Source organism: Trachymyrmex septentrionalis, unplaced genomic scaffold, assembly GCF_001594115.1.
Source record: "Trachymyrmex septentrionalis isolate Tsep2-gDNA-1 unplaced genomic scaffold, Tsep1.0 scaffold53, whole genome shotgun sequence".
Classification (NCBI taxonomy): Eukaryota; Metazoa; Arthropoda; class Insecta; order Hymenoptera; family Formicidae; genus Trachymyrmex; species Trachymyrmex septentrionalis.
Genome location: NW_017305705.1, coordinates 3,597,792 through 3,622,862, shown reverse-complemented (window position 1 = coordinate 3,622,862; position 25,071 = coordinate 3,597,792). Strand labels below are relative to the sequence as shown.

Here is a 25,071-nt window from a genome sequence, read left to right as displayed (position 1 = left end):
TATTATCTACAATTGCTATATCTATTTTCTTTTAAAATAAATGTATAATAACTGAGAAATGTATATCTGACTGAGAATTGTTATCATCTCCGATAATTTCACGATATTTAACAACTGAACGATATAATAAAAATAGCCATTTATATCTTTTTTATTCAATTACAGTGAAGCCAAAATGGCTTTTATTTTTATTTTTGGAAACTTCGTCTATACAAAATTTCAAGATTAAATTTAATAAAGTTTTAAGAAGATATTGAGAAGTTCCTGTTAATTAATGTGTCTTAAAATTAAAAAAAAACTAACTTAATCTTAGCTATACACACTTTTTCTATCCTTGATATATACACTCAGGTCCTTGGGATCCCACAATGAAGAATTGATTAAGAAACAAGTCCATAATACGTAAAAAAATGGAATTAAGGAACTTCGAGATATATAGGTTCAAAGAAAAAGAAAAGTTTAGAAACACTAAAAAATTTCGATTTAGCAATTTGCACTGAGGTTTCTGGGACCCCAGTGTGTATAATTAGGGTTAAATACTAACCTTTTACTTAAAAAAATGCTTTGAATGATTAATTGAAAAATTAATTCATAAGCGCAAAATTAAGATTTTGTAAAACAATATATATTTCATGAAAAGGTGAAGGTAACCAAATGTTTTCTTCACTTTTACAAAATTGTGATATCCGTTTGTCTGTGTTGCGATAACGCAGGCCTACTTCCAGATAGAATCAGGAGAAGATGCACAAGAGGAATTTGGATGGAAATTGGTACACGGCGATGTGTTCCGCCCTCCGCGTAAAGGGATGTTGCTTTCGGTTTTGCTAGGATCCGGTATTCAAGTGGTCTTCATGACGCTGGTTACACTAGGTAAAAACACTCTCTCTCTCTCCCCCTCCCTTCTCTTCTTTACGCTTTCTCATCAAATTTATTAAATTAAATTTGAAATTAATATTTATTCAAGATTAATTGAATCTATATAAACATTAAAAACTTATTAAATATTTTTTCTTTTATTTTAAATAATAAGTTATAAATGTTATTTTTAATTTTAATCAATGCTATAGCATTCGCTTGTCTGGGTTTCCTTTCGCCTGCTAATAGAGGTGCATTAATGACTTGTGCGATGGTATTATACGTTTGTCTGGGAACCACTGCGGGATACGTGGCCGCTCGAATATATAAAAGTTTCGGAGGAGAGAAATGGAAGTCCAACGTGTTACTCACATCTATGCTTAGTCCCGGGTAAGACTTATTATTTTCTTAGAGTTAATTCTGTTCCTTTAAAAATAAATTAGTTTTTACGAATGTCAATCATTTGTGTTTGATGTAAATGTACGATATAAAAATTTATTTAATTTTTTACAGAATTGTATTCAGTTTATTCTTCATAATGAATCTGATATTTTGGGCAAACGGAAGTTCGGCCGCAGTACCTTTCAGTACTTTAATCGCGCTTCTGGCATTGTGGTTTGGAGTATCCGTACCGTTAACATTTATTGGTGCTTATTTTGGTTTCAAAAAAAGGGTAATTATAAATTAATATTATTTTAGTATAGTATGTGTGTTTGTAAATAATTGAGATAATGCCGCAGGCTTTGGAGCACCCGGTACGAACAAATCAAATTCCTCGGCAAATACCAGAGCAGAATTTTTACACACAACCAATACCTGGAGTCATCATGGGTGGTGTCCTGCCATTCGGTTGCATATTTATTCAATTATTCTTCATACTTAATTCTCTTTGGTAAGTATTGCATATTAATATTCTTATTAATAAATGTTCTTACGAGTCATTTTTACTAGGTCAAGCCAAGTATATTACATGTTCGGATTTCTCTTCTTGGTTTTTCTTATACTCGTCATCACGTGTTCCGAAACGACAATTCTGCTCTGTTATTTCCATCTTTGCGCTGAGGTAAATACAGACTACAGAAAATCATGCTTGTGTATTTGTGTGTGTGTGTGTGTGTGTGTATAAAACATCGTTATATTAATAATTTCTTTGTAGGATTATCATTGGTGGTGGCGCAGCTTTCTTACATCTGGCTTTACTGCTGTCTATTTGTTAATCTATTGTATACATTTCTTTGTCACTAAGTTAGAAATTGAAGGTGCCACCTCTACGTTCCTGTATTTTGGATATACATTTATTATGGTTTACTTATTCTTCCTTTTGACAGGTGAGTATTCGTTATGTGTTTAGCTTAAATTTTTGTTAAATGCCACATAGTTATCATTGACGTTTAAAAAATAAAATTCATTTTCTTTCAGGTTCCATTGGTTTCTTTGCCTGTTTTTGGTTCGTGCGCAAGATTTATAGTGTTGTGAAGGTTGATTAAATAAAACTGATGATGAGAACAATGCTTGTATGATGAATGTAATATGATGAGTGAAACAGATCGTAATGAGAATGAGCGATAGTCGATATTGTGTAAACCCGCGTTAAAAAGATAAAGGAGAAAAATCCATATGATAATAAGCAAATAATAGCGCATCTTCACGTCGTTATTGTTGAGATACATCGTTGCAAGTATCATCATAAATAATAAATAGTTTATTTTATTAACGCGAAAAAGGTTTAGTTTTCAAAGAGTGGACGTCGATATAGTTATCGACTATCTGACATTCTTCGAAAAGTATTTTCTCGGATAAGCGTCTAACATACATAATGCATATTAAACGATGTATGTTTTAGATGTTTGCGAAAATCTGCATAAGCGTCTTTTATTTTTTTCCTTTACTCTCAAAATGCTTCATTTCGCAAAAGCATTATGTGGCATGCAACCATGATACGTTTCAGATTGAATCTTCAATGTATCACATGAAATCGATTCTGGTCAAATTACTTATTGTTTATTCATTTATTTATTATTGGCATTAGAAAAGGAATTTTTAATAAAACGAAAAACGCGTGCATAATGACATAAAAGTACAATTCGATTCTAATTGCGAAACGCACGTGTCATCTATGTTTTTTAAATTATAAATTAAATATATAAGTAATAAAAATGTACAAATTGAGAAATTGACTAACTTGACAATTGAACAATTTTGTGTCTTTTTTTCACTCTACCAAATAAATAACAAGCATAATCATAATCGTGACATGTGAACAGTCAATATATGCACATATTCGGATTTTGTAAACTAAAGTACCTACAATGTTAGCGTTGATAATATTATTACTGATACAAATAAAACAATCAAATGAGTTATATGCACATTTGCAATAAATTTAAACGATCATATTCTATTTTGCGCGATATTTCACTACTAATTTATTAAATGCAGTTCTATGATTGTACAGCAAATTAAATAACGACAATAACATAGGCGATTATTTATTTTAAGCATAAATGTATTTACTCATCATTGTTCTTAATTTTTCGTCATAGGTGAGTAACAAATTCTCCAATAAGTGTATTATAAAAAGAAAACGATAAATGTACCTATGTATACGCTTACACAAAAGCGTGTTTTCATCATTTTTAGGATTTATTAATAATTTTACATGTCACACCCCATGAAATATGGGTTATATTTACAGACATGTCTTCACCCTGCCCTAGTCTACATTAATGGTTAACACTGACGCGACGCTTCCTGATGTAGTTGCTATCAAAGTCGAATGATTGGCAATTGTTGAGCTCGGCGCAACCAAAGCAGACCTTGAAAAATATTTAACGCAGAAACAAAGTTCGTCTTTTATCCATCAATAATGTCCAACAATGTCTTCATAGAAATGCTTTTCTGCGTTTCGAGCGACAGTGTTTTCCATCCAAACTATATGTGTCATACGATTTTATTCCTCCATTCGATCATATTTGTGTCAGAGTTCGATTCGTAAAAAAGGAAAACAAGAAAAAAGAGCGAAGAAATAAACGATATTCTCATGAATGTCAAGTCTATTCCACATTCGATAATGTCTCATCTATTTTCTTCAAAGAGGTTCCCACGTTGTAAAATTATTCCGTGGATGCTGCATTTCAACATGCGAGTGAATTGGTATTATCTGCCATGAACGGTTGACGCAAATACAGAACCACTATCACGTCTACAGTTATTGGCTCTCTGTGGGATAAATAAATGTTGACCTGTAAGAAGTATGGTTTAATTCTGATTTTCGAGGAAAGGGAACAAGGAGTTGAAAGGATATTTAATAGTCATGCATTGAATATCTGAAATTAAATTTACGGAAAGTAGAGAGATCAAAGATTAAAAAGATAACATAAAAGGAAATGCAGAAAAAGAAAATAGATCAAAATATGAACAAATATCGAAACATAAAATTTCAGATATTCTTCTGAATAATTCCAAAAAAAATGTGTCTAATAAACAATATAGATCAATAACAAGAAACAAAATTGTGAATTAAAAAACTGAATGAAATGGAATGAAGGAAAATTAAATTCAGGACAAAAGGGGATCAGGAAAAGGGAGGAATACATTTAATGTTGCTGATGATATACGCTGATCTCTATTTTCTCGGAGTACGTCGACGTCGGTTGTCCCTATTTCTATCGGCACGTCTCATCTCTTCTAATCTGCGCGCGTGTTCCGCCATATGTTGCCGTCGCATCTCCTCTTTCACGACTATCTACACACACAATATTTCCACATAAAAACATTTATTACCAATTCACTTATTTGTTTTACAATTTATATGTGTGTATGCATATATATATATATATATATATCATATCTATATATGTGTATACATATATATAGATTGTAAAACAAATAAGTAGATTGGCAATAAATCTATATACACAAGGTGTCCCGAAAGTCCTTTAGAAATATGCTCGTTTTTGCTTTGTTTTGGAGAAAAAAAAATTTCAAAAAAAAGAAATACATAGTTTTTATTTTTGTACTTATTTATTATTTATCCAGTCACACTTATTTATTCATGTTATCCTCTTCGAAACAAAGTAAATCTTAATAAAATACTTTTTAGAGTAACAATAGTTTGGAATTTGGAATATAATTGCATCCGAAGCTTCAAATAGAACACCTTGTATATAAATATATACACGCGCATATATATATATATTTTTTTTTTTCTATATATAAATATCTCGACAAAATAAAAAAATTAGAAATTCTTTTCGAAATTATAAACAAATCCTTTCTTGGCGTATTTTATTTTGTTAACAATCTTTTCCTATATAAATATCTCAGAAGGATGAAATGCTAACATATAGCTGTTATTTGTAAAATTCACCTACCTGCTCATTCGTAAGCGGCAACCAATATATGCAAGGTGTCGCCTTTGTCTTCCTAAAGAGATCATCCAAAAGCTTTGCCGGTGGCGGATCATCCTCCTTCTTCTTGAATTTGCGAGCCGGTGCCGATAGATGTGCGTCCAATATTGGACTGCGACTTCTCACTCGTCGCTTTTTATCATGCTCCTTTTTCTCACGCTCCTTCTCCCTGATGTGTTGCTGGCCGTCCTCTTTGCCTAAATCCCATTCTCTCACCACGGTCACCTAATATGTAGATGTAAGTATCATTAAGGTGATCGAAAATACTCAAATCTAAGAAAACATGCAATTTACCTTGGTATTAGTCTTTTCGTCGCGACTCCAATCTTGTTGCCACGAATCTGACGAGAGTGGCTCAGTTTTGCGAGCAACCGGTTGTTCCTTGGACGATTCCCGGGCAGTCTCCATATCCTCCTTCGTAGCGTATTCCACATGGAGCTTTTTTGGATTAGACATAGGCCAAGAGATCCCGTGAAGTGCCTGCCTTGTCTCAAAAGCCTGATCCTCATTGGAATACTATAATATTAATATAATCGTGAAAGATTTGACTCAAGACTCAAATTTTATAAAATATTCCTTATTTATATAATCATACTTCGACAATGCATTTAGACTTAATTCGATCCATCCAGAATCCGTTCTCTACGATGGTGCCAGTACGTGAGAGAAGTTCCTTGATCTGATTGAGTGTGAAAGGGCGAACTAGATTCTTGATCAAAAGGATATTGGTAGGTTTAGATGTTGGTGGACTTGGCGATTTTATATGCGGCATTTCCTTCACTATTGATATCTTCCGCCTTGTCACTACATTAGAAATAATAAGAATATTATAAAAATATGAAAAAGAGGAATTGCAAGATTATTTAACAGTTACATTAAAAAAGTATCTGGTTTATCTAACAGATTATATATACACTTACCAATGTGATTATCTACTTTTCCATTGCCCTTTTTAGCAGCGCCATTTTTCTGCAAGTTTTCATCTGTTATCTTATCATATGTAATGTCACTAGAATTGTGCCGTTTATCATTACTTCTATGCCGATCTCTGTCTTCATCATCGTCTTTTGAGAGACGAACTTCGTTGATGGATAATGGCTTTGCACCTGGCACCAATGCCTATCACATTATTATTATTAGTGAATTCTGATGTTTAAGAATAATGATATATATATTATACATCTATATGTAAATGGAGTAAAACCTTAAGCGAATCGGTAGAGATAGAAAATGAAGGCGCAGTATCCGTAGAAAGTGCGATCCCCCATCGACGTTTCCTCGGCACACATTTTGGTTCTTGTTCATTGCCATTTTCCTGAAATACACATTATTCGAATATAATGCTAAATGAAAGAATATAAATATGCTTTTAACTCAGGCAGAGTATATTATATACCTTATTTTGACTAATGGACTCATTGATGCTTGCATCAGCATCGTCTCTTTTTATTTCATTCTTTTCAGATAATATTCTTGTTGAGCTGAAAACATATAAAAACATCATAATTAAATTATAGCTCATCTTGATATTTTGATTTATTATAAATTTTAAAATAACTGAATCACTCTGCAAATATAATGATACATAAAAAACCTTTAATATTTGTAATTTATTATACATTTCTTTTACAAATAAAACTTTATCAAGAAAAGATACTCATTGTAAGAACATTTATGCTTACAATGATCTTTTCAAGTTGACTTTAACAGGCTTGTGAGCGACCACTTGTGTGTTAGCCGGTGTACATTGTTCCAATTTTTCAGTTGTATCTTTTTCCAATTTATCTTCAATAGTTTTACTATGTTCCACCTCTATTTTTTCTACATTATTTGAATGAGAATTTGTTCTTTCCGGCGACACTGATTGTTGCTTATCATTCTCTTGTAAATATTCTGTACTTGGTTTCCTCTCTTGCTCCTCCTCTTCCTCCTCCACACAAGATTCAGAGATCTTTTTGTCAATAGGTTCATCTTCGGAATCAGGTGTATCTGAATTAGACGAATCTCTATATTTGTTTCGATGTTTTCTACGAGTCGCACGTGGCGACGTTCGATCACTACTTGTTCTGCTTCTTTTAGAGCGTGATTCGTCATCAGATGATGAATCCACCGGACGATGCATTTTTGCTTTATCCTCCTCCTCCTCTTCCTCCTCCTCATCATCTTCGCTATTCATATCTTTACGAACATTTTCCACGCTAGTCTCTTTGATAAATGTCTCCGTTGGCTTTTCACTGATGTCTTCCGCAGGTTTAGCTTCCTTAATGATGATAGTGGTGATAGTCTCCTCACCGTTCGCGCTAGGAGCCGGCACTGGAGACGGTGTCATGCTACCCGGCTTACCAGGTTCGATATCAACTACTTGGGCAGTGAAATTTGCCTCATTTGATTCACCATGCTGATCTATGTTTGGTTTATCGTCAGACAACAAGTTGGCTGAAGTGGTTTCAGGCAGGATCTCCTTGCTATCACTTACCTCTTCGTTGGAGTCCTGACCTGGGTATGAAGAGGAGGGATCGTTCGGCTGTTCAGTGCTACTGAGGGTTCTTGTACAAGAAACCAGTTGCTCATCCGCCGAGTCAGCCTCCTCTGCAACTCCCTCACCACTTTCTTGCCACTTGCTACTTGACATGACGACATTTATCCTACTCGATGGTGGTGTATCTGATGGTTCTGATGTGTTGCGCTGCCTGCATAATTTCAACTTTTGTATCTCGCCAGGTGATGCATCCGCTCTAGCTACTTTCCATACCGAGCCGCCATTGTCCTCATTTTCGGGTGAGTCCACCTTTATATTTACATCACTAGAGGAGACCTTCTCCTCATGTGGAATTTGCTCCAATTCCTTGCTCTGCAGGCGCGTTTGCATACTTGTCTCCTTTTCAATCTCCTTAAGTTGAATGACATTCTTAGCCGTATCCTCGATAAAAAGGTCTTGCTCAGATGAAGTAGAAGGTGATCTCTTGCCACGCCTACGCGTTGACTTCCTTGTTGGTTTCTCGACTTTCTTCTCTGGAGATCCCTTTGTTTTGTTTCTTTCACTCTTACGTCTCATACCTAAGTAATAACACAAAAATCTATTACATAATGTAACTATAACTTAATACAAATAAATTAACTGTCAATAAATTGAGAACTAAAGAGAGAGAGAGAGAGAGAAGAAGAAGAAAACACTAGTTATACATAATTTTGCATACATAACTTATGCACTTATATATTAAATTATATAATATGTGATTATATAAACATGTTGAAAGTTATATCAATATTTTTGTACATATACTTTATCAGTATAGCTCTCATTATTATTAAATTATATTTATTTATTTACACACACATCACTCATACATCATACATGACATACAAACATACACACACATATATATGGGTGTTCAAAAATGGGTTTCAGAAATAGTTGGTCAAACTTTAAACATTCCACTCATTGTAAGGATGAAAAAAAGTCATATAAACATGGATTCAGAAACGCTTCCTTTCTAAGTTATAGTTAAGTTTTTTATTTTATACTTATACCTATATTTTATTTTATACTTATATCTATATTTTATTTTAAATTTGTATCTATTTCTTATTTTATATATATTTTCTTTACTTATATATATTTTTATTACAGAAATTGCTGGAAATGATTTCCTTCTGCATCAGTGCATGCTTTGCATCGACGTTGCATGGATTGTCAAAGACGTTTAAAAATTTTTGGAGTATTTCGTATTTTTTCGCACACAGCGATAATATGAAAGAAATCATTTCCAGCAATTTCTGTAATGAAAATATAGATTATAAGTATAAAAGAAAATACAGATATAAGTATAAAATTAAAAAATATTTATAACTTGGAAAAGAAGTATTTCCGAACCCATGTTTGTATGATTTTTTTCATTCTTACAATGAGTGGAATATGCTCTTAAAATTTGGTCAACTATTTCTGAAATACCCTGTATATATGTGTGTGGTTTTATATATGATGTGAGTGGTGTGCTTGGGTGGGTGAATGTGTGTGTGTGTGTGTGTGTGTGTGTGTGTGTGTGTGTATGAGCCATCAGTACGTTACTTCTTATTACAAACTAAATATAGAATGTCATTGCACATGGTAAGTAAAGTTTTGTTTTTTCATCCGTCAAAGCGTCAAACATACGCACATATACTCACGTACCTACACACATGCATACATACCTACACACACTCTTACATACCGCCTCCATATTTATTTCACGCAACGCGATCTAATGTCGATTGGCGGAGAAATACGATCGGATCAATAGATCATCGTCTCGTCGATTCTCCGCAAATCGGTACTCACAACATCACGATCAATTGCGTCCGGGTCTCCCCGAGCCCCTGACGAATTCATTGATCGATTTAACACACTCCGATTTATGGTTATCAATGCGAATTCGCGCGCGGGTCATCCTTAACGATGACTGTGGTTGCGACTACAGCGAAAACGACGTCGAAAATTACTCACTGGACTGCTACGTTGCGTCCTTAGATCCGATTAAACGCCTGGTTTTCGCCGATTGTCTCGATAAGACATAAATGACGAATTCTCGACAAGAAACGGCGATCCCGACACGATGTTCGACAGTTTTCCTCGTCCGTTCGTGGGAGCCACCGTAGTCCGTACACTGTAAACCGTACACACAAGATACTAGTGAAAAATTCTGATTCAATACATCGAGAATCGATCCTTTTTCGCATTCAAGAATCAAATCGCCAGAGTCGATTTTGTGAATTCGATTCATTGGCTGCCTTTCAATTGTAAAATTACTCACACGGCGATCATGTAAAAGCTTAAACACAATAGGCACAGGGAACAGGGAATAACGAGCTATTCAATCAGAACTCTGGGATATAATATCGAACTTACATACCATTATTCACTGTTTGCCTGTGCCTACTGCCTGTACCTATTGTGTTTAAGCCTTAATTTGAGCAGAAAGTTTCATTTTTCACAATTCCGTTTATTTAGATTCCGCGTGAATAAAGTCACTAGATAATAAAGGCTGGTTTGTGACTTTGGCTGCGTTCCACTTATCGTTCACAATGGTCGTGGAATCATTTCATCCTTGTCGTTTATCAAATATTAAACAAGGACAAACGATGCTCGCGAGCGTTGTAAGCAATAAATGGAACGCAGCCCTAGTGTAAATTTAGAACAGAGGATCGATTGCGTATCTTCAAATGAGGTGAAAATTACAAAATTGAGCAAATTCCTTAGAATATTCATAATTTAATTAGTCAATATCTAGTAATCTTTGCTCATTTTTGTAATTTTCACCTTCTTTCAAAATCCACAATCGACCACCTGGTTAGAAAACATCGAAAATGCCCTGTTGCTGTGTTGAGAATTGCAAAAACCGCAATGAAAGAGGCTTTCGTTTATTTAGCGTGCCAATTGGCGATAGACGTGAAAGATGGCTTCAATTAATTGGCAAAGAAATATTATTAGAAAGGGCTGTAATATGTGAAGTATATATTTTTATCTATGAGGTTTTATTTTCCCTTATAATATAATACAATCATACGTAAGGATGTCATTACATAAAGCGGAAACGCGGAAAATGAAATTAATTAAACTTTACTAGATTTCCGCGTTTCCGTGGGTTTTGTTCCGCCTATTTTGATTACCTAATATTATACGGAGCACAATTTCCACGGAAAAGAGGAACGGTGCAGTAACAAATACTTTTATATTTATTAAAAAAAATTGTATTCACTTAATTCGTTGCAATTTTTGTTAATATCCTTTTCAGCTTATGTATTGAATACAAGCATTTTAATCAATAAATTTTGTTAAAAATTAGTAATTTATAATTTCCCGTTCTGCTTTTCCACTCGAATTGTGCTCCATGTAATATTAGGAGATAAAAAGCGGAACAGAACGCGCGGAAAATTTAATAAAGTTTAATTAATTTTGTCTTCCCCTCGTGTTTCCGCATTTTCGCATTTCCGCGCTCCATGTAATCGCACCTTTATGCAAGTTACGCCGTATGTGACAGCACCCTCAGATAAGACACTAGAGATCTATTTTCTGTGTCTGAACTAGTATACACTCTTGGAACTTAAGGTGAGATAAATATATTTTGATATTTGTTTAAAGAGAGAAAGAGAGAGTTCTAGAACAGTCTAGTGCAGGAATAGAAAACAGACCATAGATATGTACAGCCGGTCACAGAAAGGTTGCAACTTATTTTTCGATGGGTTTCGGAATGCAACATTGCTTATCGAGCGATTGGTTCTTATTCATGAATCCACAAATAAGAACCAATTGTTCGGTGAGTAGGCTGCATTCCAAAATACATCGAAAAAAAGTATTGCAACCAGCTGTAGGTATTCTCATCCGCCATTTTAGTTCCACTTGATCATTATAGAATGCTAAGGCGGAATCCATAGTTGCTCAAGATTCAAGATGGTCTTAAGCTAGTGCTTGAGATGTCATGAAGAGATGCCAATCAGAGAGTCGTATTAGCATCTTAAGACATTGCTTAAAATTTTCTTTTAGAGATTAAGAACGGACTATGGATTCCGGCCCTAGATTTATCAAAGAAGCGCGACCGACTTATGTCAGTATCGCAAAAGTACTTAAAAAAGTATTAAAAATAGCATCATTTGCAAGACTATAAAATCTATCAATAACTTAGTTTCCATCGAGGTTTTCTCTGTTGTTCGACTATAACTCGACTGTAGTTGATTGATTCTTACATTCTGATCCGGTTTAAACAGTGGAAACTAGGTCACTGAATGTAAGTCGTTATGATAAATATCGAACGTCGTACGTCAGACGTCATACGTAGTGTGAATGGCTGCGTTCAAAGAAAACAGCTTTGCACTGTTGTAAAATTCTTCAATATGATCGCCCTGATATCCTCATTGGATCTAAATATACAAACCAATCATATTCAAGAATTTTACACAGTTGCAAAGTTGCTTTCTCTACTGAACACAGTCAATTCTACATTTCAAGTACATTGGGTTTATTCGGAGCGACCCCGAGCAGCTTCCGAGAGACAAAACGAACAATGCTATAATATAATAAATTTAAATATTGTTTAAGTATTGTTTATGAATTAAGCATATATTTAAATATTATTTCTGAAGTATTTAAAATTTATTAAGACTTTTGTGAATTAATTACATATTGAATTAAACTTAAAATATTTCTTAAAAATAATTATCATGTCGCCAAACTATTTTGATTAATTAATCATATCATACGTATAAGCATATTATATGTATTGGCCCGTATTCAGAATGGGCTTATAATGATGTTAGTTAACATGCTATAACATGCTGTAACAAAAAACTTAACAAGAATAATAACAAGAAATATCTTTAAAAAATGATTTTAATAGGAAAATCATTTTTTAAAGCTTTTACATCCAGAGTCAAAATTTTTGCACATTTTTTTTCTGAGGCACATAATAAGCCTACAAATTGGGATAGCATTTTTTCATTTCTTTCAATTCGTAATTTTTTCTACATGTAAAAATAATCAAAATAAAAAAATAATGCCCTTTCAAAAGTAGATTTCAAATTTAAAATCTTTTTTTAATTTAAATTTAATTGATTTTTAATGAAGTAGCAGCTGCTCATAGTTTATTTATTTTTTAAGAAAAATTGAATATTCCTAAATTTTTTTTAACTTATTATGTAAAATATTTCTTTAATAATATACATAAATTATATTTACTATAAAATTTGATATATCTTACATTGTAATCAAAAGCAAGAGTAAAAACAATACAGATTGATTCTATAATTATTCTTCTTTCCAAGCTTTCCGTAATTCAAATTCCTGAAATAGATTACATATAATGTAGTTTATATTGTAAGAAACACATTTTTTAATTTATAATTTAAAATATAATTTAATATGCGTAATTGAATTATAAATACTTCTATAAAAATCACCAATGTAACTCACATAAGTAATTTCATTATCATAACTCTTTTGACAACTGTTGATAAAAATCCTAGTTTCTTCCGTAATTTTTTTAATATCTGCTTGTATTTTATTCTTTTCCATACATTTTTCGTTCAAACAATCTTGAGCTTTATCTATTTTATTTTTCTGTATCTTTTTTTCACTACAAAAATTATTAAATTTCAATTTAACATTTTTTTAACCAACATATAAAAAATTAAAAAATTATGAACAAAGTTAACCTTATTTTAATTAAAAAATTAATTAATTTTAGACTTATATAATATTACCTCAATAATTGGCTATATAAATTGCACACTGAAACCATATCTTCCTCATTGTAGGTTTGTAATTCGTTCTTTTCAGTATCCACTTTATCTTTGTGCATTGCTAATTTAGTTTTTGATTCGCTCCATACATTATTCAATGAATCAATTTCTTTTATAATATTTTTTATTTTTGTATTCTTGTCTCTATATTAAAAATTATTAGAAAAATGTAATATATATTAATAACTATTTGAAAATATAAAATTTAAAATATAAATGAAAAAATACTTTTGCTCTTTATATGTATCTGCTAATGTACGAAAGTCATCACTTATTTTTTGGACAAAATTTAGCTTTTCCTCAATTTGTTTTATAGATTGTTTCTTTTCTTGAATAGCTTCTTGCATTGTACTACGTTCTTCTTCTTTTAACTTATGTTGCTTTTCGATTTCATCTAAACGGGATTGATACACTTTTGGTGAATGTACAACTTCTGATTGTACTTCAGTTATCATCTTGGACAGCTAAAAATTACATTATAAAATTTATTAATCTTATAATACGGAAATAAAAGTGTTACGATTACTTTAAAAATTCAAGATTTAAATAAAAATATTTACCTTTCCCGCTGCCGTCTTAACAGAACCACAAAGTTCCTTAGCTTTCTGATTTTCTTTATCAACATCGCTTTTCATTATTTCAAATTCCATCTCCTTTTTATTGAGTTTCTCTGTTATTGACTGCATATGTTTTATGTCATCTTCTAACTAAAAATATGTACAATATTTTTATTGCAGAGTTGAGAAATCAATTAAAATCTAATATATACTTCATAACTATATATATTTTTTAACCTTTTCTTTCATAGACAATTGATTTGCTTTATGTATAACTTTAGCATTAATAGATTCTGAAACATAAGTCTTTCTTTCTTTCAGATCTTCTAATAGTTTAGATATAGTCTGAATTTGATCCATTCTGTCATTATATTCTGACTTCTTATGCATTGCATACAATACAAAGTTAGATAAAAATTTTGCTTGCTTTCTTAGTCGCTTTTGTCCTACAAAATTCATTTGTAACATGAGCAATATCAGGGATTGGTAATGAGTAATAGCATTACCTTTATTATTACTTTTTATAATAATAATTTGATAATGACATTGCAATTTTTTATGATGGTACTTATATGAACAAACTAAAAGCTAAGGTTAGGAAGAAGTTATTTTTGAAAAGTATATAATTATCATTATTACAGATTGTTTATTGAAAAAAGTAACCCATTACTTGTAACAAATTAAAGTAGCAAATCAATGCATTGCAAATAATTACTTTTTTAAAATAAATAACACATAATAAAGACAAGTTGTGTAGTTAGCTATTGTTACTGCCATAAACAAACTATAGTGTTATTGCCAAATCATTATTATAGAAAGTAATAATAACAAAAATAGTTCCCATCTCTGGCCATAATATATTATTAATATACTACGGTCTTTGTTCTTATAAAAGATTCTAAATTAAGATATTTGTACCTGGACTAGTAATATCGGTAAGACAAAAATCATGTAAAAATATCTTATCGAATATCTGCGTCACAACTATATATAAATTTATAAGATTTATAACATCAGAATCTTCAAAACATGTCATAGCTCCGAGCTGTTCTGGAATTGGCTGCAAATTTTTGTTGTAAGATATGATAATAAGAAAGCTACATAAAAACAAATATTAATATCTTGTTACTTCAATTTCATTTATATTACATAGTGACAAGTAATACATATATAAGAAATTTGAAATCTTACCTGATCAATCAAGCTCATATTAATGCCGAAACGTGTTAAGAATGTTGTTAACAAGTTCACGACATAATCCGCCTTTGGATTTTTAAGATCTTCAATAGTCGATGGTAATGCAGCATCCAATAAAGTAGAGTGAATTATTTCGACATCCGAAGATTTATTCGCGTTGCTCACACTTTTTACACTCGACATCTTCGCTTCCTCTTTTTTCAAAACCAAATATATATCTATCTCATTTTAAGTGCAAAAATATTTGGGGATTTCATGCAATGCAAACAGAACTCATGAGCAATCAGCTGCTTGTAAATCGATTGATTTTAAGAAAAAAAGATTACGAGATAAAAAATACAGATATAATAGAGATAATAAAAGTAACGTGAAATAGTATCTATATTTTCTTTATCAATTTAAATAGATTTGCGCAATTTACTTAAAAAGAAATTGCCTTCAGTTTCAAACTTCTAAATATTTTCAAAAAATAAATAGTTTAGCTATCCCACCTCATGTTAGCATGATTCACTTACGTTATCTTTTTCTTCTTTCAGTCTCCTTTTTTACGTTTTCTGCGATTGTCTGCGATTCGAAAAAAACACAAAATCTTCTCGCCTCCTCAGTATTATCAAAATATGACGATTGCAAAATGCGATATCTCACGTAGTCTCACAGATCTTACTTAAATTCATAATGTCACATAACGTTCTAAATTATTTGAATCCGCGTCATCTAGAGTGCGGTAGAGTCATTCTAGTAATAAAGCTCTATATTGATAGTGGGTGCTTTCCAATTGTAATAACCCTAGAAACTTTCGCGACACGGCGACACAAAGGTTAAGGTATGTGTTCATAATGTCGCTCGTCGCTCATATTCAGACTATGTTCCAAAACTTCCTCTCCGAGGAAGATTTTACTCTACATGCTATAGTATATACGTTACGTGTACTATATATTTCGAGTAGAGTCCCTGTAGGATTATGTCCATTCCCACCCGAGTGCTAACCAGATATCATTCCATTTTTGTTATTTATCAAATGTTAAACAAGAATGACGTAACACCCGGAGAACACCCAAGTGAGAATCTGAACACGCCTTAGTAAGAGTCAAGTCATAAGGGGCACCGATGATTCCTGATTGGTCAGATTTCGAGTTCCTTTAAACGCCGCCATTTGCAGATACTTTCGATGGGTAATGAATCTGTGAATTGATGTGAGCAACTGTTTCATGTAGAAGGCGCGAACGCGAAATCGGATTATCAACTGTCAAATTGTGCTGTTTTCGATCAGTACCCGACACCCAGCAATGGTGTTCTTCCGCTCTTATGTCTTAACTCTTAGGGCCGGTTGTTTCATCTTTTGATAAATTTTATCTGTTGAGTAAGTAACAAGATTACCCAATCACATACACGAATTACCGATTTACCTAAAATTTACCAAAGGAGGGAACAACCATCTTCTGTCTCTCTGTCTTGCTCACAGCTCGACGTCCGTATTCCCCCTCTAGTAGTATAAGCTCTATGGTGTATATACTTGCACGAAGAAGAAGAAAAAGAAGGAATATTAGGTAATCATACAATTTAACACTTCAAAAATCAATGAAGTTAGACTTATTTGACGCGTTTTTGGATGAAATGAAAGATTCTGGCAGAAAAAGTCTCTGTCCCACGAATTAAGATATTAAGCGTTAAAGTTGACAACTATTGAGGTTAGGAAATCTGTCACAGGACAAAATGAGGTAATTCTTTAGAAAAGCTACCTCCGATTTCGTTGAAATTAGGCTCATTCGACGCATTTTTAAAATGAAAGAATCTGGCAGAACGAAACCTGGAACTGATCTGCGAGGCGAAATATTGAGCGTTAAAGTTGACTAAAGTGTTACTATGTAACACGATCATTAATCTGTTATGTAGACAGTGGAGTATATAAGTCTAGTGCCTATTGGTTCAGGGTGACATAGCCCCGAATAAAAAAAATAACGTATTCTATCTGCTTGAGACCTAACTACCTAGAAGTTGCAGCCTAGACAGTAAAAAGACTGCTCTAAAAGGACTATTCTTATGCCCACTGTCCTCATGTGTTAGAAATATTCCAAGCGGATACTGTCTACGCTACAACTTCTAGGCGGTTAGGCCCCAAGCGGATAGGATGTTTTTTTTTTGTTTGGAGCAGCATAGTCGCAGAGTAATACTTTTTTTTCTGCCAGATTTTTTCATTTCATGCGTATCAAATAAGTCTAATTTTATTGATTTTTGAGATGGTTGGCTAAACTGTATAATTACTGAATATTATCTAATTTTCTTCTCTCTAGATTCAGTACATACAGCTCATTTGATATTCACACAACGTGATCGACACTGATACTTAAATTCCTCGTGGCAATCATTTCACAGCAGAACATAAGCGTACTTACTGAACAATGGCAGCGTTATTCCGTATGAATTGCATGCAGAGTTTGCGTCGGGGCTTAACTCTAATGTCGCCCAAAGAAACAACGATATATCGTAGGATAGCAACGACACCGAACCGTTACGATGGAATCAAGGAAGAAACGAAGCCTGTCAAGAGGAAGTGGGTGAGTTATGGCTTCAGTGACAAGAGCGAAATAGAAGATCATCATGCTCTGCACCAGACTATGTTTGTCTGTGTAACTATAGTCTTTGTGATTGGATGCACTGTCATGGCCTATTTACCTGATATCAGAGGCAAGGATTGGGCACAACGAGAAGCTTACCTGCAAATCCGTTATAGAGAGGAACATGGACTCCCTCTCGTTAGTCCCAATTATATTGATCCGTCGAAGATAATACTGCCAACTGACGAAGAGCTAGGTGATACAGAGATTATCATTTAAAAAGTATGTCTGGATAACACTGAGAATAATTAAACTTTGAGTGTTGTTATTGCCTATCTATAGCCATCTAGTACTTGTTATATTAATTTAAGGTAGCACGTAATAAACATGCTTTTGTGCAGATTGAAATTCTTTATCAATTTGGAAAAAGACAACTCACAGTTTTGCAGTCCTCAAAAGAGAAAATGGTCTGGATACAGAAGTGTTTATATTCATTAACACATATACTAATTATTGTAATTAAAATTATAGATAATACACAGAAAGTTAATATGACAATTTTTTATGATGCAATGTATAATTAGGATTTTGCAATTATTTTATTTATATACAATATTACATTATTATTCTCTTTAGTACATATTAAAAATGTATTATGCGCATCACATTCTCAATATTTATGAAAAGAAATAAAACTTAGGAAGGCATTTATAATCTTTCTTTGATGAACAATAAGTTTATATCATATATACATGTATACATGTATATACATTCAAATGTATATTTAATATATATTGTATATATGCATATATATAAATAAAAAATGTTTACCAAAAAATAATTATAAATATCATTCTTAGTCTTACTGGCTCATTTTCTCTTGTCTCTGATAGTTTAGAACAGAGAAAAGATTCAATTTTATTTAATTGGTATGCTTAATATTATACTTTATTAAAGTGAAAATTATATCTTTCATTTATTTTTAAAAGTTCCTTACTGTGTGGACGTTGGCATTGTCGGAGCAACGGTAGTAGTGTTGATACTGGGTGGTAATTGATTTTGCTGTTGAAGAACAGATGGATAGAAGGAAGTGTCTTGCGGGAGAGAGGCGGTGACTGTGATAGGTGGCATTCCTGGCAGTGATATAGGTGTCGTTACAACGTGAGCTATATTAAAGCCAGCAGTTGTGTTTATATTAGGAATAGGATTTTGTTCTCTGGACAATACTGGGACATTGATTGTGGTTGTATTATGAACAGAATTCTGCTCTCTCTGTTGCTCTGGGGCATTAATCGGTCCAGACGGTGCGGTTGAAACTTCATAAGAATGGATAACGTTTGATGGTAATCCCGTAACAGTTGGCATACCAGGAATGTTCGGAGTTATTGGACAAGTGCCTAAACAATTAAGTAGGTGAATTAGCAACGATTTAAATAATTAAATGTTATATACGAAGTTATATAAGCGCTATAAAATACTATAAAATCTGTCATTATTTTCTGTTGAAAATTCCACAAAGATTTTGATGTTTAACAAAATTTGCAGTAGAAACATAAGAAACATTCAGCAATTTATTACAAATTAACGTATTGAAAAAGATCATCTTCAACAGTTCTTTCTTAATTTTCAAAAATTAAAAATTTTTTAATTTTTAATTAAACAATACAAATATGTAAATGTGTGTATGTGTGTGTGCGTATGTATAACAAACTAAGAAATTACATAAAATCTGTGCTTACTGGATGTAAAACTGGTGGTAGGCTGATTCGAAAACATATGAGGTCCTGACCTGACAGATGTATAGCCACCAACAGTACCAGTAAAATTGACTTGATTTGCTGGTTGCATTTGCATTTTTGATCCAGGTGCAGGTATACTTTGAGCAGATATAGTTTCCTGTTCGGTTTTTAAATTTTGTATCGAGCTATCCATTGGAACAGTATAATTCGGCGTAATTAATCCAGGTGGTGTACTGACAATCGGATTGATTTCTGCCACAGTAACGGTAGTAGTCATTGCTGGTTGAGTTTGCATTACAGTATTCTGAAAAGGAAATATTCATAGAAATATTCTAAAATGAAAATATTTATTATTCGTTTTATGTGCGTGTGTGTGTGCGTGCACGCGTGCAGTAGATATGAGTGTAATAATATAGTGTAGCAGTTTCTGAATTTATGAAGCTGCTATCTATTATAATCCTGTTAATCATGCATACATTTTTTTAGACTATTCAAATATTGATACAAAAACATTATGTAATGCAACTTTTTACCACATATGAATTAGCAGATTTCTGCTCTGGTACGCTTCTGATTGGTATTCTGTGTAAATATCCATATCCGATTCCACATCCCAAACTATTAAATAAATCCAGAAGAATTTAATATCTATACTTATAATCTAAAATAATATCTCAATTATTGGATGTACTGTACGAGAAAATATGTACCTTCCTTCTCCGCCCCAAGTATTATTAGGTGTGATAGTCACTTCTCTACAGGAATCATTTTTAGTATTATATACATACAATTTGAGAGGTCGTGATTCATGCGCCTCTATTAAAGTAAATAAATCCTCACTTTCATGGAGAATAGAGTCTGCTCCGATAATATAATCAGTGAACGGCCGTAGACCGGCTAGTTCAGCAGGAGATGATGGATGTACTTCCTGCAAATATTAATATATTTTCACTATAATTTGCTATACAGAATTAATTTGAGATTTATATATGAACTTTACACTCACAAGTACATGCCAAACATTTTCGTTAGCACCTTCAAATGAACAGAAACGTATACTGACACCTAATAAACCCTGTCCACCCCATGTCATACTCGGCACAATATTTGTCCGCCTTACAGATTGTGTTTTACTACTATACACTGTGATTGTTAATTCCTTATTTACACCAACCTTTAGAAGTTCCTTCAAGGTATCATTATCTTGATCCTAAAAAGAATATATATGTAGCTTTTTTAAATAGGGATGTAACATAATTATTGTAATTGTATAAAATATATATCTTTATTGACTTTATTACAACAAAAACTACAAGCAAACATACCAGACGAGTATTGCCAATTGCCACTATAAAATCAAAGAATGCTTCTAGTCCTGCTTGCTGTCCAGGAGAACCTTCCTGAACCTGTCAAGAAAGATACAGAATATTTGTCAATATTATAATTTTTTTTGTATATTGAAGTAGATATATTTTTAATATTTAGAATAAAGATTTATTTTCTTACTATAGCTTTTACATTAGCAATTAATAAATTACATACTAATCAAGAGAGAGATCAATTATAATAAACTTATAATTAGAATATAATATAAGCCATAAGACTATAAAAGTGATATTTATATTATTTATTTTTAGATTTCTTATTAATTTTTTTTATAACAAGGACAAATAAAATACAATTTAACATTAAATTATTCAATTCTAAAAAAATGGGCTTTATTCTGATAAACTAATAGTTTTAGATTTTTTAAAAATACTTAAATAAAAACATGGTAAATGTTACATCTTATATTTTCATTTTGCTTTTAAATGCTCGCGGAATCACTGAAAAATGATTTAAATAAATCTAGAATATCTTTTGCAAGATAAAATAATGAAGTCAAACGATGACAAATCACGAATGACATTCCTCACAATCAATATGTTAAATTTTGTGAATTGGGTCAGAGAGAATAACTTAAATTTTTTATAAAAACGTAAGTGTTGTTCAGATATATCTTCCAAAAAATTTTATTGTTCTCCGCAGTATTTGTAGGAAAACAATTTTATAAAAGTGAACAATACTTTGGGTGGTTACTCTTGACAGGTCACCTTACCCTCAATACATGGTAACCTTCTGTACCGCCTCCCGGTATCTCCACGCTGTGAGAGGACCCCATATCTGTCGAGAGAGCTTCTTAGGTTACTCGAGACAAACAAGTAAAAGACATTAAAACAATTGTCGAAAGTGTGACTTTACGAGAGACTCAAATAGCAAAAATACGTGGCACGACTGTCGAAACACAAATCAAATGACGAAGTCACGACGGCCATGCAGCCTGCAGAAATGCGTTCCAAAACGTAACTACAATCATGGTGGAAATAACAAGGTATGCTATTGCGCAGGTATTTTTGCTGACCAATGAGAAAACGTGGCTGAACTTAGCCATCTTGAGCTTTTCAAATGCATATAAAGTACTAGGGTTTCGATTGTGTATTTTAAAATGAGGTGAAAATTACAAAAGTGAGCAATGATAACTAGATATTGACCAATTAAATTATGAATATTCTAGTGAATTTGTTTACTCTTTTGTAATTTTCACCTTATTTCGTAGTATGGTGGAAAGGATAACATAGCCTGCGGTTTTCAATGCTTTCAGTACTTCTATTCTTATTTTACTTATTCTAATTATTATTATTATTATTATTAGGCGTTAGGAACTCGAAAGCTCATTGCCGCAAATACCAAATCCCGCTACTGTTCCCGTCCCTGAGCTAGATCCCTCCATTTGTGACCCTCGTACCCCATTTCGTTAAGGTCCATTCTAATATTTACTTATTCTAATAAATGATAAAAACAGAATGGTGATTACAAACACTTAAAGCACGTGAGCATCCAAATCAACTGCAGCCATGGTGTACTCAAGGCACCTATCATGAAATAAGAAGGTCGATCCTATATCTTCAACAAGGTAAAAATTACAAAAGTGAGCAAATTTACTAGGTATTGACCAATGAAATTATTAGTATTCTAGTAAATTAGCTTATTTTTGTAATTTTCATTTTGTTTCAAGATACAGAATCGATTCCCTGGAATGAATTCCTATCAGAATTATTTAATTACTCCCTAGATTTTCATTGTATTCTCTAGGAAAAACGGAATAATTCCGATCGGAATTCATTCTGACTTTTTCCATGATAGGTACCCAGTTTGCAAGTGTCTCTCTCATCTAAATTTCTGCCATCTCTGTCTATGAATGTCGCATAAAAGAGTGTTTATATTGACCGTTAAGACGAGAAGCACAAACTCATGCATAATGCATAATGCATAGTGCATAAGAGAATCATTCAAATTCTTCTTTTCCTTAAATGAAAAGAAAGCTTTTGATTGGTTGATTCACTTATGCACTATGTGTTATGCGTTACGCAAAAGTTTGTGTCACGGCTCTAAAGCCCATGGTACATATGAGAACGTAAGACCATAACACGTAAGTAGTAAAAATTGGCCAATCACAATAGAGACGGTAATCAGTAACGAATCCAATGTTACGATTTTCTTACTAATTATGTTTTACGACCTTACGTTTTTTAATATATGTTCCCGGCTTAAGCTGGAAGCACAAAAGCATTGAAGAATGAAATTGAAAATTAAACGATTGAAGTTTGACCAATCAGAACAAATAAAGCCAAAACTTTTTTATCTTCTGGTGAAATTTTAATCCTTAATCTTTAATCTCAATCCTCAATGCATAGTCTGATTCCGGCCTTACATAACGCATAAAACATGAGACATAAATTAATCAGAATCCTTCATTTCATAAAAGGAAAAGAAATAAAGGACTTTGATTGGTTCATTTTCTTATATATTATGCATTATGCAAGAGTCTGTGCTTCCCGTCTAACCGTATGCCGTATGCTGTAATCTGTAAGAATTGACTAATCACAGCCAAGTATTCTCCTCTCATTCGGTGATAAAAAGGGAATACTTGAAGGTGATTGGTCAATTTTTACAGATTACGGCATAAGGTGGTTACAGCCAATATAAACATTCCCTTATGCGACATTTATAGACAGAGACGGCGAAAATTTAGAGAGAAACGCTTAAACATTATTTAAAACAGTTTTAAAATTAAAACAAACTATGAATACCGCCCCATGTTTCACAGTTGGCAGCCTTTTCCCCTTATGCAACATTCAGAGACAGAGACGGCAGAGATTTAGAGAGAGATGCTTGCAAACTGAGCACACTATGTTATCCCTTTTATCATGATATATACAAAAAGTATTTGTATAGAGAAAATATTTTTTAAAAAAACTTTGTTTTTAAAAAGTAAATATTATCTAACGAGAAATGAGTCACCAAATTGATCGAATCCATATAAATTCGATGATTTTAACATCAATTTGACGATCCAATTGTCAATTCAAAGTTTAAGTAATGATTATTTCTTGTTGAATAATTAACAATTTATTCATAAATATAAAATAGACTGTATGTTTCTTAAAATTATATATATCAAAATAATGTGTATTAATTATATGAAATATATCATCTAAAAAATAAGTGAAAATTAAAAATTGTATTGTTTGAATACTCAAAAAATATTTGTACAGACGAGAAATTTAGCTTCCAAAATCATACAGAGATAGAAATACATGCGAAGTTCGTTCGTTTATTTTAAAACAGAATGTATTCATTGTATAAAATTGCTAATTAATTTCTTTATTTTCTATAAATAAAGCTTTTTTTTACATCAAATTTTTTTGTACAAATACTTTTTGCTCGCACTGTAGGTATTCTCATCCATCATCTTGATTCCACTTAATTGGCCTAGTTTACATCGAGGGTTCGATTCGAGTCAGAATGCAAGAACCAACCAACTGCAGTCGAACATTCTCCTACTACAGTCAAATGACAAAGGAATTTATAGTTCTTATTTCAAGATTGTCTTAAGTAAAGATGGTTTTTCATGCTCAACGCTCATTTTTGACATCAAAATAAATCACGTGAAGTTTTTTGATTGCAATGCTGGTGTACTTCGCGTTTTATTATCGATTTCTCGGTGCATTTCATATTAGGAACACAACCTACACAACACATGGACGTCCTTTTGGACGTCCGCTGTATGTCCTCAGATGTCCTGTATGTCCTAATGTCTTGAATGTCCGAAGACCGTCTGAGGGCGTTCTGCCTTTTTTTTTAGCATAGCTGCAGTAGGACATCTATAAGATATCCAAAAGACATACTTGAGACTGAATTACAAAATTCAATATTATATATGTTTAATATAATATTTCTGATATACATCATAAACATTTATTTGAAATTCGAGTTTTGATATGTTGTATTCTTTACATTAAATAAGACATTTTAAAGATGCTTGTGGACATCTATTAAATGTCTGTTATATGTCCCTGGAATGTCTGCTATATTCCATATAAGCGTTGAATATTATTATTATAATCATTAATATCATTGTTATTATTATTATTATTATTATTATTAT

At 32.4% G+C, this 25,071-nt stretch overlaps 5 protein-coding genes across 10 annotated transcripts in view; 2 read left to right on the top strand and 3 right to left on the bottom strand.

Annotated features, from left to right (window-relative positions):
- Positions 1-3,393, top strand: part of LOC108752015 (transmembrane 9 superfamily member 2) — a 7,248-nt gene extending 3,855 nt beyond the window's left edge. The window contains exons 9-15 of one of the 2 annotated variants that reach the window (XM_018492588.1): positions 726-870; positions 1,068-1,245; positions 1,369-1,528; positions 1,596-1,747; positions 1,807-1,918; positions 2,012-2,183; positions 2,275-3,393. In XM_018492588.1, the coding sequence (XP_018348090.1) occupies positions 726-870; positions 1,068-1,245; positions 1,369-1,528; positions 1,596-1,747; positions 1,807-1,918; positions 2,012-2,183; positions 2,275-2,342 (987 nt within the window). In that variant the 3' untranslated portion in view covers positions 2,343-3,393. Of the gene's footprint in view, positions 1-713; positions 871-1,067; positions 1,246-1,368; positions 1,529-1,595; positions 1,748-1,806; positions 1,919-2,011; positions 2,184-2,274 lie in introns of both variants that reach the window. The other variant, XM_018492587.1, reaches the window with a different exon arrangement.
- An 86-nt stretch (positions 3,394-3,479) lies between these two features.
- LOC108752014 (apoptotic chromatin condensation inducer in the nucleus) lies at positions 3,480-9,907 on the bottom strand. Of its 3 annotated transcripts, XM_018492586.1 has the most exons (10): positions 9,748-9,907; positions 6,947-8,321; positions 6,661-6,745; positions 6,469-6,579; positions 6,185-6,383; positions 5,860-6,068; positions 5,559-5,780; positions 5,229-5,489; positions 4,450-4,600; positions 3,480-4,074 (listed from the first exon to the last, which is right to left on the bottom strand). In XM_018492586.1, the coding sequence occupies exons 2-9, from the start codon at positions 8,317-8,319 to the stop codon at positions 4,481-4,483; spliced, it is 2,580 nt and encodes an 859-aa protein (XP_018348088.1). In that variant the 5' UTR covers positions 8,320-8,321; positions 9,748-9,907; the 3' UTR covers positions 3,480-4,074; positions 4,450-4,480. The 3 variants fall into 3 exon arrangements, with proteins under 3 accessions (XP_018348088.1, XP_018348086.1, XP_018348087.1); XM_018492584.1 differs by lacking the exon at positions 3,480-4,074 and having other exon boundaries at positions 4,390-4,600; positions 9,733-9,907; XM_018492585.1 differs by lacking the exons at positions 3,480-4,074; positions 9,748-9,907 and adding an exon at positions 9,476-9,661 and having other exon boundaries at positions 4,390-4,600.
- A 3,129-nt stretch (positions 9,908-13,036) lies between these two features.
- Positions 13,037-16,039, bottom strand: LOC108751940 (probable kinetochore protein nuf2). The gene is made up of 9 exons (XM_018492436.1): positions 15,805-16,039; positions 15,284-15,483; positions 15,011-15,152; positions 14,330-14,538; positions 14,096-14,242; positions 13,764-13,999; positions 13,497-13,679; positions 13,207-13,369; positions 13,037-13,077 (listed from the first exon to the last, which is right to left on the bottom strand). The coding sequence occupies exons 2-9, from the start codon at positions 15,470-15,472 to the stop codon at positions 13,042-13,044; spliced, it is 1,305 nt and encodes a 434-aa protein (XP_018347938.1). The 5' UTR covers positions 15,473-15,483; positions 15,805-16,039; the 3' UTR covers positions 13,037-13,041.
- A 709-nt stretch (positions 16,040-16,748) lies between these two features.
- LOC108751945 (NADH dehydrogenase [ubiquinone] 1 beta subcomplex subunit 11, mitochondrial) lies at positions 16,749-18,361 on the top strand. Of its 3 annotated transcripts, none has more exons than XM_018492442.1 (2): positions 16,749-16,836; positions 17,581-18,361. In XM_018492442.1, exon 2 carries the CDS (start codon positions 17,689-17,691, stop codon positions 18,121-18,123), a length of 435 nt encoding a protein of 144 aa, XP_018347944.1. In that variant the 5' UTR covers positions 16,749-16,836; positions 17,581-17,688; the 3' UTR covers positions 18,124-18,361. The 3 variants fall into 3 exon arrangements, with proteins under 3 accessions (XP_018347944.1, XP_018347945.1, XP_018347946.1); XM_018492443.1 differs by having other exon boundaries at positions 16,823-16,836; positions 17,587-18,361; XM_018492444.1 differs by lacking the exon at positions 16,749-16,836 and adding an exon at positions 16,964-16,977 and having other exon boundaries at positions 17,587-18,361.
- A 348-nt stretch (positions 18,362-18,709) lies between these two features.
- Positions 18,710-21,912, bottom strand: LOC108751928 (Golgi reassembly-stacking protein 2). The gene is made up of 7 exons (XM_018492416.1): positions 21,682-21,912; positions 20,909-20,989; positions 20,590-20,793; positions 20,294-20,511; positions 20,117-20,201; positions 19,584-19,887; positions 18,710-19,241 (listed from the first exon to the last, which is right to left on the bottom strand). The coding sequence occupies exons 1-7, from the start codon at positions 21,742-21,744 to the stop codon at positions 18,838-18,840; spliced, it is 1,359 nt and encodes a 452-aa protein (XP_018347918.1). The 5' UTR covers positions 21,745-21,912; the 3' UTR covers positions 18,710-18,837.
- Positions 21,913-25,071: the final 3,159 nt, after the last annotated feature.